Raw genomic sequence first — 18535 nt, forward strand, 5'->3', positions numbered from 1 at the left:
ATGTACATTTCCTCATACAAATTTACAAGAAATTGCACAGGTAAGAAAAATAAAACCACACATGAATCAGTATAAATTAACCAAGCTATTGTAACAAACGTACATTTATTACATGAAATAAGATTAATGCATATAAATTAAAGGAAAATGCTAAATTAAAACCTAAACCGATGGACAATATTCCATCATGCATAAACGAGCTTTTATCTGCGGCAAGAAACTAAGACCTAGAGCTTGTCCACAGGGAAAAAACTTTCCCAGTTAGCTTCATCATCGCAATCCAGCGCCTGAAAATCGTCGCGCGACGGGGTCGTAAAGCTCGATTCAACCCCAAGAAAACTGCAAGCAGATTCCAAATTATAAGGTTTCTCGGTCATATCCGGCGAAGGAGGAAGAGAGTTCACCGGAGTTTGCGGTGGCTCCGCCTTAACCTCCGTAGGCTTTGGGAAAAACCCATGTAGAACTTCTTGAAGTAAACCAGAATCCGACCTCTCAGTTCGGAAGAAATTCAAGCAATCGAATTCGTCGCCGCCGCAGACTCCGCCGTTGGTTGTTAGAGACGAACCACTGAAGCTGTTGTCCGTAACTTGAGTGGTTAGGTTACAAGAAGATTCCAGGAAGGCATTTGAATCATTCATCTGTTCTTGCAAAGGTAAGCGGAAACAGGACGAATAATCTGGATTGTTTTGCGAGTTAAAATAGTCGCAAAACATGAGCATGTTGATAGGATCGCAGCTCCGAACATGGCCGGATCCGTTGTAGTGAAGAAAATCAGGGTTTCTCGAGGAACACGGCGAAGCGAACTGGCGGGGGCGGCCCACGTCTCCGGCGTGCGGCTGAGATGGTGATCGGACGAAGCTGTACGGACGGATGAGATTCTCCGGCGCGGCGGAGGTACTAATAGGGAACACGAAGTTCGTCCTCGCCTTCACGCCGCGCATGGCACGGGCCGCACAGTCGTAGGCGCAGGCCGCCTCCTCCGCGGTGTCGTAGGTGCCGAGCCAACGCCTTTCTTTGGACAGGGGGTCCCTTATCTCGGCGGCGTAACGCCCCCACGGACGACGCCGGACGCCGCGGTACCTAATGGTGGTTCCGCCGACGCCGCCGCCGGGGGTGGCGGTTTCCTTCAGGGCCTTTTTGTTGGCACCGGTGGAAGAGGTCGCCATGCTTCTCTTCGGCGCCATGGCAGCTGGTGCATGAAGCGGGTCGGGTTCCGGGATGTTCGCCGCCATAGCGGCGGCGAGCCTCCGTGAAGCTTGTTCCATAGAATGCGAAGTGTATAGTGAAGAAGGTGAAAAGATTTGCGGGTGTAATTAGCATGTGGTTTCAAGGCATTTATAGTGAATTAATTAGAGAATACTCGTGTGGAGGTCTAGCTAGCTATAGGCTAATTCGTGTCACCGCCATATTAATACACGAGCGACAATATTTTAGTTGTAACTTTTATATATAAATAATAATGAATATTTTATGAGTATTTTTAAGAAATAATGTATTATTTAGTATTTGAAAATTAATTATTGAAAATATAATATAAATTTAATATATGTTAATATAATAAAATTGATATTTGAGATATATACGTTTGAAATTAATCATAGAAGCAAACATAATATATATTTGTTGAAGAAAAAGATGAAAGATGTTAGTGGAAAAAAAAAATTGAGAAAAAAGTGGATAAAAAAGAGTAAAATTGGAAGATGAATTTTGGTATATCATGATACACCAAAAAAACAGATATATAAGGCACTGGGCCTTTATAAAATAGTATATATATATATATATATATATATATATATATAATTTTGTTACACTGAGTTATTTATTTATTTCAATTTTAGCCTTCATATTAGTATGTAATTTAAAACACAATTGAATTATGTTACATGTACAATGAGACTTATATATTGGGTTATAAAGTATATTTAAACTTATAAAATTATCCTGAATGCATTTTTGAAAGATTTTTTTTCCAAATTAAGTATGAAGATAATTTTGTAATTTCAAATACAATTTGTAATCTGATTTATAACTCTCTTTGTACATGTAGCATTTTCAAATTTAAAATATTGTAGCATTTTCAAATTTAAAATATTGTAGGTTAGTAGGGGAAAACGGTTAATTGATAGATAACATGTCAAAAACTGAATAATATGAAAGTTGCGTGACAAAAAAATGTTGTACAGTAGCACTTCAGCACACACAAATAAATATATTCTATATAAAATATAAATATAAATTTAAAAGATATTTAATTATTTAAATATCATTTCAAAAATAAAAAAAAAACTTTTGAGATGATTTAATGAGTCAATTTTATAAGAAGAAACTTTTATTTGAGTAAATAATGAAAAATATTATTAATTTTTATACGACCAACATTATTATTTTTATTGTAAATACAAATAAAATTAATTTGTTTCACGAAAGATCAAAAGATGTAGACATCTCCTTGATAATAATATTAAAAGATTTAAAACAAAAGTTCTTTTGGGAAAACAAAAATGCATTCACAAATAAAATGGTACAATAAGGGAATAATCGTAATTTCAGTAAGATCACTTGATTCATCAATAAAGGTTTTGCTTTCATAAGATAGTAATATACAATTTTTTACAATTTTAATCATTCTTTTAGTCTGCGTTTACTTAGTGAGATGAGATTACATGTGATAAATCATACTAGAACTATTAAAATGATTTTGAAGGATGTGGAATAATGGAGTGGATAAACAATAATATATTTACTTTTAGTTATTAATTTTGGGATTGAAACAATGATTGATTGACGAATTACAGTTTTACAATCCACATATATGTTAAATAATCTTATGTTTAATTCTGTATTCATATATAATTGGATTTGATTATTTTTTTAATAATGTAAATTATTATTGATTCACAATTGAGTTATTTTCACGTATCAAAATTATTGAGTATAAAATTTTTTATTATTTTAAAATAGTTAAAATTGATAAACTGACTTATAAAAGAGAGAGATAAATTGGAAAGGAAACAAAAGAATTAAAGGATGATAGATTATGATTTCTGTATATATATTTTTTTTCACAAATATTGTTCAGGATATATTATCCCTCATGTAATTAAGGACGAGATATATCTTTTTTGTGACGTGGGAACCAGGATAAGATATATCTTGAAACAAGGGTTGACGGGCCTTGAGATTTGAGGAGAATTGATTATTTGAAAGTAAACAATGGATGAAATTGGATTAACAAGTTAATCATATGATTATCAAATCAAGTAAACACACCATTAATGTATCTATGATATCAACATGACTGTATTGACATGATCTCATCATGACGTACGTGTATGCCACACATTAGTACTCCCGATTACAAATAATTAAAACTGCTAAAAATTAAAAAGTATATGGGTACGTAAACGGAAATTGACAATAAATCCAAACATATAATATTGATTTTATTTTCTGAAAATAAGAGATATTGAGAGTCAAATTCGAAAACAAATATATGGGAACAGTTCTTTTTGCAAAGGAAGGGCCACTTTCAAATGTTCTCTTGGCAATTTTAAGCGTATGAAAGAAGATCGATTACTTTTCAATCTCATAATAATAATGTGTTCAAGTTCTAATGTATTCTCTAAAATTTTAAATTATAATAGAAAACAAAATTTAAAATGTTATTGATCAATTTACTAGTTACACAAAAAGAAATTACGAATTTAATATATATCTTTCCTTACTAAACAATAGTACTGTAACCTATTTGTGAACAATGAACATGCCCCCGCGGATAGGGAGATTTTGGTCCATAATATTTAGATTTTATGGAAAAAGAAATTACATCCTTAATAAAAAGAGGCATTGTTCCATTGATTGATCATGTGTTTAGTGAAACAAGATAATAAATAAATAAATAAATTTTAATTAGTTAACCAAGTGTATCATATTTAATTAAAGGAAAAATGATTTGTTTGTCCATTGACTTGTGTATTTTTGGGTTTTGTACATTACTTTAATTTTCAGGGTTTTGTTTGCTACAGTAACTTTTAATTTTCGATTAGATCGGTCTAATTTTTTTACGCTGCAGCCTGAAAATTCAGTATTTTTCAAAGTCACGTCATTATTTTCTGATGTTATGTCAGTATTTTCCGATGCCAAATAACCAATTTGACCAAAGTAGTAGAAAATTAAATTTAGTGTACTAGAATCAAACTTTGAAAAACTAATAAACCAAAACTAACAAAATAAACAAATTAATGGATCGAAAAAACATTTTTTCTTTAATTAGTTTGGACGGAATGGGACGGGATCGATCATTTTGTGAAACATGTAGATCCAAGAATTGATGAGAGAAGATGAGAGAAAATTTTAAATTCTCATTAGAAAAACCTATAGATTTATATTTAAATTTAAACTATTTATCTATGTGAGACAAAGCAGAAGTATCAAAATTAATACTTTTTGCCAAGGCTTTTTTTTTTTGGCTCACTATGAAGTCTTTGGTTTCGATATCACTTGTGTGGGTATTTAGATAGTTTAGGCTTTTATCGAAAATCCCCCAAATCCTTGTTAAACTTAAAGAAAAAGGTATTAAAAAGAAGTACTTTGTAAATCAATTTTTATTATTTACATTCGTTAAACTTGATCTATCTTGGATCGGATGCTCTAAATAATCGATCATAGATTTTGATACTATAAGTGACCACTCTTCTTAGTATTTTGGAGTGATAACATGACACAAATATTTTTCAACGTCATATATTTTCGGTGTCATGTTAACATTAATTTTTCACTGTTTACTTGACTACACTCCAAAAAAACATATTAGAAGGAAACAGGCGACCTAAATGACAAAGAACATGAGCCAAAAACATTTTACTATGTTAGATAAAACAGTTATTTCAAGATCCAAAAATAATAATAATAAAAATAAAAAATATAGAAAAATAATTTAAAAGGTCTGCATCGATGGATCAGAAAGTCCCAATCCAACATGAAAGAAAGAAAGAAAGAATCGTGTTTCTCGGAAGTGGAAGTAAGCAGAATCCAAGTGCGATTTCGTTCACTTTTCTCAAGAAAAAGTGCAACTTTCTCTGAATCATGATTATTACAGTGGCGGCGCTCAGGTTTTGTCTCTTCAACTTTGTTGTCCAAACTCCAAATAAAAATATCTTGTTCGTCTCAACTATTTATTTTATTTTATTTTTTAGTTTTTTTTTCTAAAGATTATTATTTTGGTTTTCAATTGTCAAATATATAATCTATGTAGAAAAACAAACACACCGATATATTTGAGACAAATATAATATTATTTGGGAAATATTTATTATAATTGTAAAATATTAAGTAGGATGATATATAGAATAATTTTTACTTTTAGTGTTCTCATTTTCATGTATCGTATTTCATTTTACTTGGGGTGGTTCGGTACGGTATACCACATACCGTACCGAATACCGCATATCATATCGAAAATTTCGATATCAAAATTTTCGATACCGATACTGTACCGAAAATCATGTCGGTATACCGAAATTTCGGTATGACTTAAATTCATACCGATACCGTACCGAATACCGAAATTCGATACAGTATCGGTATGATATCGTGTATATCGATTTTTTTACACTTTTTTTTTTTAAATATCGTATACCGATTTTTTTCCGATATACCGAAATATCAAAAATTCGAAAATATTATACCGATACCGATACCGAAAATTTCGGTACGGTATGAAATTTACGATATACCAAAATTTTCGATATATTCGGTTTTTTTTCGGTACGGTAAAGACGGTACGACGGTATTTCGGTATTTTTTGTCAGCCCTACATTTTACTATATGAGTTTTTGTGATTCAAATAAATAGAATTATGTGTAATAATTCAATAATAATAATAATAATAATAATAATAATAATAATAATAATATTAATAATAATAATAATAATAATAATAATAATAATAATAATAATAATAATAATAATAACTGTGAGATGTTTTAAAAAAAAAATTTAGATCGTTTTATAGAATCACCCTGATCAGTTACAAAACGTGTATCACTCTTAGAGGAACTAAAATAAATGCTAAAAAAAAATTATTAAAAATTAAATATAAAATTATTCAATTAATTTTTAAAAACTAAAATTATTTAAAAATATAAATTGCATAATTTTTTTATATATGAAAGAAATCTTGAAGATATTACAATTTTGGTACTATAAGCTTGATCATTTCCCAGTCTTACAACTTTTGAAATTATAAATTTATAATTTTAGTCATGTTAATTGATTTTTATGATCATTTTAATTTTTTTTAACCAGAGTGCTAGCATGGCACCTTAAATTACACAACACTGTAAATTGATGAGGGTTTAGTACATGCCGCCCGCAGGGCACTACCCTGCGGGTGATGTGTAATCTCATGATTGGTCAAAATTAGTGGGTCCCACGTGGATCCCACTAATTTTGACTAATCATGAGCCGCCATATCACCCGCAGGGCACTATCCTACGGATAGCATAATTGATGAGATAACATCGGGAATTGCTGACCTAGTGTCAGACATTACAATCACTAAAATTGTAACTTGAAAACTTATAGGACTAAAAATGAAAATGGTTAAGTTATACTATCAAAATCGTATTTTTATCATAAAAATATATTTTAAATATATAGCTCAATATAATCAATCAATTAATTTAAGATGATGCAGTAGTTTAATTGTTGTCATTAGGTTTTGAAAGCCAAGAATTATTTCACATGGCTTTGTCTTCACTCTTCACCAACTAGGGCTTCGTTTGATAGATAGATATATGGCCTACTCTTACAATATTTACTCAGAAAAATAAGGGAAATTTTGTCTATTTGTCTCATTTGAAAAACCAAGTTTCCAGATATTATTATTTCTTATAAATTTGGTCCAGCAAAAGTGAAATGAGAAAAAAGTGGAAAATATTGTTTCATTAATTCTTCTTTGAATTGTATTACAAATTAAGATCCATTTCATGGGACTAGTACATGCTACCCTATGGGTAGCTCCCCCAACATGATCTTTGACGAACCAGGTCGCACAACATCTAGTCCGTTCAAATCATGGTAGCATCGACCCTTCTCATTTCATGATTGTTTTAGGTATTCATCGTTCCATACCATGAGCCAAGTGATACCATATGTCACGTTCTTATTTTGTTTTCGTTGTCCGGTTATGTATTTTGTATGTTGCGATATATGTATCTTTAACTTGTTTTTCGATTTAGATATATTAGCTATATGTCTAATATTTATGATAAGTGAGTTTGCAACTCGAGACATGCTCTTATTTGGAGTGCTGATGTGATATTATATGTGTGAGCATGCATCACATCAACGAACATCAGTTTCACTACTGAAACATGATCAAAATTGAAAAAAAAAATACCAATCAAGATGACAAACTAAGAATAAAATTTGACAAAATAAAGTAGCAAAACATTAAACGGACAAATACATAACAAAAATTACAATTTTTTTCCCTAAAAATCCTATAACGATTTCAATAACATTGACACTATCAAAATCTAAAATAAATAATAAAAAAATTATGAAAATACACAAATTCTCCAAAACTAGATATCAGGAGTCAGGACCCACAGATTAAAATTTTATGTACGTATGTTATCCACGATTAAAAATACTTGAGAACATTTTAATCCATTAATTTAAGGGAAAATTGCAAATTTAGTCCTGTATATTTGTCACTTTGCGATTTTGGTCCTTTATGTTTTCACATTTCAGTTTTAGTCCTGTATGTTTCAATTTTTGGCAATTTCGGTCCTTTTTCTTCGAAAATGCTGACGTGGCACTGTACACGTCAGCTCCACATCAGCATTGAATTTGTGCCACGTCAGCGCCACATCGGAAAAAGGACTAAAATTGCCAAAAAAACAAAAGATAGCGGACTAAAACTGCAATCTGAAAATATAAAGGACCAAAATCGCAAAGTGACAAACATACAGGACCAAAAAAGCAATTTTCCCTTAATTTAAATCGTAAATATTTTAATGTGCATGCTTTCTTAATTTCATATTTCTTACTATAAAATATTTTATATTTAATTAAAAACATCACACAAAATACTTAATCAGTACTGGATGAACTTTTAAACATGGGAATTATTGTTTTTTTTTTTTTAAGAATCGATGAATTATTAGAATTAATTATGCTAACATTAATTACGAACGCATTATTGCCTGGAAAATATGTTGGGCAATGCAAGTATGCAATTTAATAATTCAAACTCCATGCATGCATGTGCTCGAATGATTGACTCTTTGTTAAAAAGGAATAGAGTGTTTGTTTTTACATACTTTTTATTTTGGGAACAAAAATCGTATGAAATTAGTAATCTTAGATTTCTAACCAAAATAAATAATCAATATGGAATTTTAGTTAATTAACTATGACGGGTGTACGTAAAGGTAGTTTATACAAACTTTTGTCTTTTATTCCGTTAAAATAGTATGATGTCTCATATTGGTTGGATAGAATTCTTGGAAGTTTCATATATAGGATTAGATAATCCTTTTTCCTTAAGTAATTAGCTTTTGGAGTTGAGTTAAATTCAAATCCATCAAGTTTAACATGTATGAGAGCTCATACTCACTGTTATGTGTTAGACTGCTCATAGTTAAGCTACTCGTTAATGTCTCAACACTTTAAATCCTCGTTCATGAACGTGAGAGTGATGTGTTAAAATATCCTACATTTGTTAAATGGAGTTCACAGAGTTTCACATGTGGAGTTACAAGTCCACATTCTTAACAAAAATTTAGTCTTATAAGTATAATAAATGGGTATTTTGTGTGCTTATTATCCCAATTTTTGTCATATTGATTACACGATGTTTGCTATAGCAATGATATTTGCTCACATCATGAATAAGAAAATTTGAGAAAATATGATTTACTTATTGAAAACTGGAGTTTTTTTTTCTTTTATTTTGTTTGTTTGTATGTTTGTTTGTTTTGTTTGTTTTTATATACATAATTATTGTAAAAAATATCTTAATTACCTAGAAATGTGAGAATCGAGAGGGTGATTTTGAGGACAAAGGAGAGATCTGCTGTCAGACTCCATGGAAGCTTTTAACAGCTTTTAATTACCTAGTTAATATATTATTTGATTTGATGGATAGATTATAATTTATTTGATTTAATTATTGTAAAATTATTAATTAATAAATATATAAATAATATGATGAAAATAAGACGAAATTGATTGGGATAAGTTATACATAGATTAATAATACATCAAACCAAACAATGCTTTATTGTCTAAAAAGAATTCCAATTGATTATCAAGTTTATAAATGAGTTTTCTTTCCTACATAGTACTGTTCTTAAACAAAATTTCAGTCTGAAAGCATTATGTTATTTATAAAATAAAAAAAATTATCATGTAACTTTCATATTTTTTATTTTTTGTCACGTTATTCATTGATTTCTAATTTATTTTATTAATTTTTTTTCAGTCCTTTTACGACAAAGTACTAACACGAAGCAAAAAATATTTATTTCCGGCTTACTCCACTAATTTTCATGTAACTTTTATGCTTATATATTTGTGATATTGATTTTTTATGTTAAAAAAATCAGTCTTATTAGTATGCCACGTCACCTTTGTTTTTTGACAATTTAAATATTGTTTACCGTGCGTAAAGTACTAAAGGCATCCTTAGCAGTAAGAGCTCGTCCTACCATGGAAGGGAGCTCTTTCCCATTTGCCATGTCACCCCATTGGGGATGCCCTAATATAGCTTCAAGCCTTCAATGTGTCTATGGGTCACACGTACTTCAATGAAAAATAATTAAAATATAAAATAAATGACCAAATCGATAAGAAAATATAATATGTACAAAATCAATAGACGATTATGATAATATAGTGGATGTGGATCAAATCTCCATAATTTTTGGATATTCTTGATCGCGATGTTTTCTAACATCGAATAAGTCTGAAATTCATATATTTTAATCAAAATAAGCAATCCAAGCCGAATTGCATGTTATTGCAAGTATGCGTATGGAAGGGTTGCAGTTCACAACATTTAATTACCAACGCAGTCTCAATAATGTTGATATTTATGTATAAATATAAATATTATTATTATTATTATTATTATTATTATTATTATTATTATTATTATCAATTAATGAATATTAATGCAAAAATACCACAGTTAACAAGTTTCAAGTGGGATTCAGGACCAATAAATTTATCCAAAGGAGAGAGAGTGTGTGTTTGTGTGACTGTGTGTATATAGTGCATGTAAAATTACAATTTTAGTCATGTGTTAAGTGTATTCCGATGTGACATTGTACACTTAATTAAAATACCATACCAATCAGGAAAAATTATACTAATTAAAATTACTCTACAAATTAATAATAATATGATATATATATATATATATTTACATATATTTTGTTTGTCAAGTTTTGATTACGATAATTTAATTAAAAAATTAAATAAAATATAAGGGTTAGTAAGATGATTTTTTTTACGATTATAAAATATGAAATTTTATACTCTACGAAATTAAATATCCGATTTTTAGAGTTAAATGTGTAAAAAAGGACATTTTTTGAATTAATAAAAAGGCTTCACCAAAAGTTTATTCAACCTTCTTTCTTTATTAATAGAATAAATAAATGATAAATTAAGTTCAAATTTACAATATATATGATTAAAATCGCAAAAAAAAAAAAAATATACAATACCAAAACGGCAATTCTCTCCCACATATTATTTTAATACAGATGCTCTAATTTACTTAACATAAAGAATCTGTAACTACCTACAAAAATGTAGTAGCTAGCTAGGTGCCAAATGGTCAATGAATATAGCATTGAGGATGTTAGGTATATTGATGTAGCCAAATCCTATGCAATTAGATATATATTTTGATGGGGCATTATATTTATTCTTAGCATTTGCTCCCCGATAAAATACCTTTTAAAGCCATCCTTGATCAAAATTTTATTATTATAATATACCCTTTGGTTGGAAATATTGATAACCTAAGAACATTATCTCATTAATTGTGTAATTAATAACTCCTAATTATTAATGGACCATGCTCAACATAGAACATTTAATTTTCCCATACCTATGTATGTATGTATGTATGTATGTATGTATGTATGCATATTTAGGGATGACAACGGGATGGGTTCGAGGCGGGTTTGGGAAAACCCGAGATCCGCCCCGTCCCGTGAACCCGGCGGTCCAATTCGGGTTAGACCCGTTGGACTCGTCAAATTAAATATAATTTAAATTATATTAAATAAAATTTTAAATAAGTTAAAAAATTAACAAATCATTATTAAATTTATTTTTCAGATTTATATTAATAATATTTAAGATAAAAAAATGTTTTTACAAGTTAAAATATATCATTTTAATTTAAATAATAATTAATAACTAAGAAAAAATCATAATAATATATTTTCATATTAAAAATATCATAATATATTAAAATTATTTAAATCCAAAAATATTATAAACTCAAATTAGAGACAAAATATTGATTATGTAATATAAATAATATAATTATATATTGTTAATATATATACATATATAATTTATATTTATATTTAATATATATATTTTGGCGGAGCAGGTCTGGGGTGGGTCCAGCCAAACCCGGGACCCGTCCCAGACCCGCATCTTGGTCGAGTCTAAACTCACCCCGCCGGGCCGGGTTCAATACGGCCCATTGCCATCCCTATACCCGACTCATTGTCATCCCTATATAAATAATAAGTGTATGAATCATCATGGATGAAAGTCAAGAAGATACATGGTACCAAATCAACTAACAATATTCAAGTGCTTGTGTTATAAACTTGGTATCTTATAGGGGCCAAAGTTTTAAAATAAAATAAAATAAAGGGTGCAATTAAAACTACTTATTACTTAGTATCCCACGTTAACCTACATTTCCAAAGCTATGAATAAAATTAACTATCGTCTAGAACGTAACTCAGCATTTATTATCTTGTTCACTTGGTTTCAATAAACAATATATATTATTTTTTAATAGATCAAAATTTGATCTCAGTGCAGTAAATTGATATGTTTTTCTGTATACTTGGCCGGATTTTTGCAAGAAATTCTCAATCTGAACCTAATGTATCAACAACATTCCGCACCATATTAACAATATTTGGTGTCATATCAATATTTTGAGGAAAAATAAATATGAGACAAATCAATCTATTAAACTAAACCAATTCAAGAACCAAAATATTATGTAGATTTACATTGGGAAAATTATTTTTTTTGGTCCATTATCTTGTTCATTTTTTGGTTTTGATACATTAACTTTTCAAATTTTGGTTTTGGTACTCTAACTTTTAGTTTTCGGGTATTTTGATCCAACTACTGATGTGGCACCGGAAAATGCTGACGTAGCATCGGAAAATGATGACGCGACACCGAAAAATGCTGACGTGGCACCGAAAAATGCTGACATGTCTAGCTGTCACGTCAGCAATTGGACCAAAATCACTGAAAATAAAAAAATAATGTACCAAAACCAAAATTTGAAAAGTTTATGGACCAAAACTAAAAAATGAAAAACTTATTGGACAAAAAAAGCATTTGCTCTTTACTTTATATGATCAAAATTAATTTTTTCCTTAATCGAAAATAAATCAAGGTACATAGATGATTTTTGGATATATTAACTTGTTCAATTTTGGTTTCTCTTCTATTAAGTTGTCAACGTTTGGATTTGATATACTAATTTTTTAATTTTAATTTGGTTATTTTAGTCCAATTGCTGACCTGTAATATGAAGAAAAATATTAATGAAATGTCTTTTTCGTGAATTATTGTATTTTATTTATACATATATTTTATTGTGTTTAATTGTTAATAATTCATGAAAACGAAACTTGTTTGAGTAGTGTGTAGAATAATTTGGAACACCAAGTGAAACAGGGGATCTCTTCCCTACCAAACCTGCATGCATTTATATATGAAACTCATTCTAGCCCCTAAATAGGCTCGTTACGTTCTCGCTTCTGCATAGAATCGAACCTGCATGCATGATCTTCTATTATTTAAAATTATGAGAGTTTATTACAACTGAATCTCGAACTTGAGAATATATGCATCTCATAAGTTGAACATTGATAGATGATATATATATATACACATTGATAATCTTAATAATCTATCACACTCGATTAATCATACTTAAACCAAACTCAATAAAACTGGATTTCAAACTCAAGAGTAAATTTATCTTAAGATCGACTCGACTCGATCCGGATGGTCACCAGTTATATATACACAAACATGGAAGCTAGACGCTCAAAATTGCCCTAGATAATTGCTACGTACCCAAAATTGTGATATATATATATATATATATAATTAAAATCGGAAATTATTTTTAGTAATTTTGATTTGTATTGTAAATATACCACCTCACAGACATCTGCAATGGACAAGTGACAGTGGTGGCTCCCCTGACCAATTTGTCCCCTAAATAAACTAAACTTTCCATATTAATGCATATCTTTTACCACTAAAATAAAGCCTGCATGCCAAACATAGCCTCAGCTTTCCCACATAAACAAATGGTGAAACAGACGTGCGCCTCAGGTAAAAACCTAAACCCTATACTTGAAGGCGTGCGCGTGTTTGGCATCTTATTAATCAGTTTTCGTCTTTTGTCAGCACTGTAATCTCTGGATTCATGCACAATATTTATTGTGAATGCCTGTCGTTGAGTGAAATAAATGGCAAACCCTATCGAAGTTAACTTTTTTAAAATAAAAAATACACAACTCACTTCTTTTAAAATTGGCGCGTGTATATATTATCTATTCTATATTATAAAATATGTGTAGGTTAAAATAACTACTTTGGGGACACCAAAATAATTATTCCAAAATTACCCTTTTCTAACTATTATTTTACTAAAAACTTTCCACTAACTCCATTATTTGTTTTTTTTTTTTAAAAATATTTCTACATACATAAAGTGTGTGCATTTTTTACTAGTATATATAATAGGTACCACCAAGCGCGAGTCGTAGACTGGAACCCATCCCAATTTTTTTTATTATCGGTCTAATTTTTTACTTAGTTCAATTATACAATTCATCTTTCTTAATTTACCATGAAGCCCGGCTCATCTTCTTCATTCTCAAAAAATTTGTAATTTTTCGATTTTGATACTCTATGTGTTGCTATCGCGGGCTTTACGCAATCGATCGGATTAGATAGATATCCCTTCAACACAACATAGGTCATCGAAAGGATCTCGGAGACCCACCAAAGTACGAAAGCCAGGATCTTTCAGAAAACGGATTCCTATTCGAAAGAGTGCATACACATTTCCATTGTAGTGTCCGAGTAGATACTGTTACTTTCTCTCGAACCATAGTAATATTTTTTTTTGATTAAATTTGAATCATTTATTTCTCTTGTTTCTTTTAAAATTTATTGACTTCCTGAAAATTTTTATCTTTGCAAATTCCACACTACAAAAAAATGTCTTATAGAAGCGGTTTTTTTTATTGCTCCTTCTAAAAACAAATTTTTTTGTAGTGCTAAGTCTGTTCATTGAAAGTATTGACGTGGAACTATACATACATTAGTGTCACATCAGCATTCATTGTTTATATGTCAAAGAAAAGTCGAAAAAAGAATGAAAGTTGCCCAAAAAAAACATAGGTGGCTGACTAAAATTTAAATTTGACAACAGAGAGGATCAAAATTACAAAGAGACAAACTTATATGACAAGAAAATACAATTTTTTTTATTTTTCATGAGTCGTACGTATGATGTAATGACTTATATATATATATATATATTTTGAATTTTTGTAATAATATATAATTTATTATATTAAATTCAAGCATACACCAACTCTAATTATTATCCATCTCTGGGTCTACAGATTCACCTTCCATCACCTCACGATCGAAGTACTCACGTGACGTCGAATATAATGCTGACGCGACGTTAGATATCACTGACATAAATATTTTACGACATGGGCGGCTCCATGTAGAGGCAAGGGGTGGCAGTTGCCCTCCCTTAAATTTTTTTGTGAACATACCCTTAGTTTTTTAAAAATGGTAAACAAAAATTATTATTAATAAAATATTAAAATATTATTCAAAACTCTATATCATTAACCAACAACTCATGTTTGAAGACGAATTCATCATTAATCTAATTCATCTTTGCTGTTATTCCAAACATCAAAAAAAAGTTTTCATCAATCAATCGAACAGAAGATGAATATTTGAATGATAGTGTAATTACTTATATTGAAAATATTATATTTTGTATCATGGAGGATATAGTTAGTACAAATTATCTTTGAAAAAATTCAAGTTGTAAGAGACATTGTTAGTTAGATCTGATCAAATTAAAAATATTACTTATATTTCTTTATTATATTTTATTTTTTGTTATCGATTATTATATATATACATGTATATATATACATATGCGTGTTCTCCTTTAGATTTTTGCCCTCCTTCGATAAAATTCATAGATCCGTCCCTGTTTTACGACATATATATTAGGAATATTTTGACAATAAAATGACAAAAAAATAAATGTAACTTATTGGGACTAACATTACATTTTGACAACTTGCATGTCTAAAGCCAAACAGGGAAATTTTCAAGGCTATTTTGCAATTTGGTCCGAGAATTTATATATATATATTTTTAACATATATCATTTTTTGCGCAAGGAAAATTAAGTTCGTGTGAGCCTCTCATATTTTACAGGAGCTCATTTTTTATCTTGAAAATACAAAGCTAAGCTATTGTTTTTTACATAATATATCGTGGAATTAACCCTGGACATCAAGCATCGAATATCAAATATTAAAATGTAATCAGAACTTCAGTGTGAAAGGTATGTTTAATTTTAATTCAATTTTAACTGTCTCAAGCCAAATAATGGCAAAATTAAATAATGCATAAAAATTATAAAAGACTAAATAGATATATTTTATGTTGGAGAAATATGAATGTGGCCATAATTGATCTTTTGCAAAGAAATTCAAAATTTTAGAGTGAAATTTTAATATTATATTTACTAAAATAATATATTATTAATATTGAAACTGAAATTAACATGACTTCCTCTTTTGCTAGCTTTTATTTAAATTGTTGAGTTTTGTCTATTCCTTATGCTTTAGAGACGTTAAAGTTAACTTCTTAAAGAAATCAATTTTCCCATTCATTAGTTTCTGTCACTCAATCGACAAATATATATATTTCTTACTACAATTTTTCGTAGAACGAATTATTTGATAAAATTTAATAATTTATTATGCAAAAGTTGTTTCATTATCATCATTCACAAAATCCATGTGAAACGTTAACTTGGTGAGAAATATCTATACTCGACTTATGAAAAATTATTAGTTTTTATGATAAAATATTAATTTTTACTTTATATATATACTGAATCGGCTATTTTTATATATAAATATCGTGAGACCGTCTTTACAGGAAAACCTATCCATTATAAAATATCCAGAAGTAAAGGTATTAATCAAAAATAAAAATAAAATAAAATACAAACCCAAATCAAAATAGTCTTATGTTGTTTGGTTTATTTCTTATACCCGACAGGCATATTGATGGCCCAAGTTATATAATCTAAATGGGCTGTGAAACAAAGCTATACTAGCCCCTTCTTTGGGATAAATTTGATCGTGTGAATCATTAGATTTAAAAAAAAAATGTATAGATTTTTTTATGACGTGAAAATCTAGAGTCGGTATTCTTTGGTGTATACTGAGTAAACCCCTAAACTAATATAATAAAATACAACCTATGCTAACTTGGTAAACCGCACTGAGCAAGTTCCAGACTAACACAATAGAATGCAATATACGTTAGCTCGGTAAACCGCATTGAGCAAATCATTTGCGATGGGATCGCCCGAAAAAGTGTTTTTCGGTTACAAAAGGATTGAAATAAAAGAAAATAAAAGTTAAAGGATAAAAAATAAAAATAATATACAAGTTACAAGACTAAAATTGAAAATTTACTGTAACATGACCAAAAATGAACAAAATTTTCAAGTTACAAAACCAAAACTAATTACCATAATAGGACCAAAAGTGAAAAAGTGTAAATAACATGACAAAAAATGTAGGTCTCCCCAATTTTTTGATCTTGTATATTTACGTCTTTTGCAATATTCTCTTATATCTATCAAATTTTAGTTATATTCCGCTATCTCTATTTTTTTGTAATATGATTTTTTTTTTCAAATGGTTCGGGTGTAAGTAGGGGCGGGGTGGGCATTCGAGTATCGGGTACTCAAACCGACCTACATGATCAGTTATTTTTAAATAATGTCATATTAGGGTTTGTATCCGAACCCAATTTTTTTTTTTTGGTTTGGATACCCAACATACATTAAGAGTTGTATGTTTTTTAAGTTTCAGATTTTTGTATTCAAAAAAGATATGATCATTTTTATTGAAGTATTTTCGTATTTTAGAGAGAAAGTTAAAAAAATAAAAAGAAGAAATTTTGAAATTTGAAAAGCAAAAATGATCATATATTTTTGGGATTTATTTAACTAAATAACCTCCGTTTGACCATGATTTGGAAATATAACATTCTCAATTTTTTTTCTTTATTTTGTTTTTGCATTTCCTTTGTATTTGAAGGTCATTTTGCAAATTTTTTTTGAAAGAAGGTCATAAATCAAAAAATTTGATTGACCAAGGTCATTTTTCAAACTCTCCCAACAATAACTAAAATTGCGGGCACACAAATATACACAAAAAGCACAAAAATTGTTGAAATTTGAAACATCTTAGGGAAAAAAAACCTAATTTGATAACTAGATCAAAATGACAAACAAATAAATATACACAATCAAAATTGTAATTTTTTTATTTAAATATGAAAGTTTTTGTTATCAGGATGTACTCCGAATTCTGAAAAAACTTGTACGGCAACAGCAACAAAAGCAGCAACAATGATAAACAAGTCGAGGCGAGAGAATCTCTCTATCCGCAAGACAAAATTGCCCGTTAACAATGCTTAAACGTTGGCGACAATCGTCTCTAAGATACAACGACTTTACAATCGAGATATAGTAGCACACCAAATATCTCGATTTTCGTCGAACGAAAATATACGTCAACTTGACTTTTGTGAGAGAGAGGGAATAATTTGCAAAGAAATCTGCTATATCACGTTATCAGATGTTCCAGATTACCTTCTCTGCGTTATAACAGTCATATATATACTATGACTCCAAAGAACACGTTTTATGGCGTAAGGATGCAACCCATGACAGAAAAAGCCCAGAAAGAGACGCAACTTTTCGAACTGTAGAAGCCGCGCTCGAGCGGTAATATTTAACCGCTCGGGCGGCCACCTTTTCTGAAGCCTACTGCCTTGGCAGGCGAGGGCTGTGCTCGGTCGGTAGTTTCTTACCGCTCGGGCGACCAACAAATCTCAAGCCTACTGTCTCGCAAGGTGAGGGCTGCGCTCG

The 18535-nt window shown here is 29.8% G+C and overlaps 1 protein-coding gene across 1 annotated transcript; it reads right to left on the reverse strand.

The window, feature by feature from the left end:
- Positions 1-227: 227 nt before the first annotated feature.
- On the reverse strand, positions 228-1265 carry LOC140879050 (ethylene-responsive transcription factor ESR2-like). Its single transcript, XM_073282684.1, has one exon. The coding sequence runs from the start codon at positions 1263-1265 to the stop codon at positions 228-230; it is 1038 nt and encodes a 345-aa protein (XP_073138785.1).
- Between the last annotated feature and the right edge of the window lie 17270 nt (positions 1266-18535).

The sequence above is a fragment of the Henckelia pumila genome, chromosome 2 (genome assembly GCF_033568475.1).
Source record: "Henckelia pumila isolate YLH828 chromosome 2, ASM3356847v2, whole genome shotgun sequence".
NCBI lineage: Eukaryota > Viridiplantae > Streptophyta > Magnoliopsida > Lamiales > Gesneriaceae > Henckelia > Henckelia pumila.

Bases quoted from the DNA above. Each gene is read 5' to 3' on its own strand.
- LOC140879050 (XM_073282684.1), bottom strand. From the start codon at position 1,265: ATGGAACAAGCTTCACGGAGGCTCGCCGCCGCTATGGCGGCGAACATC.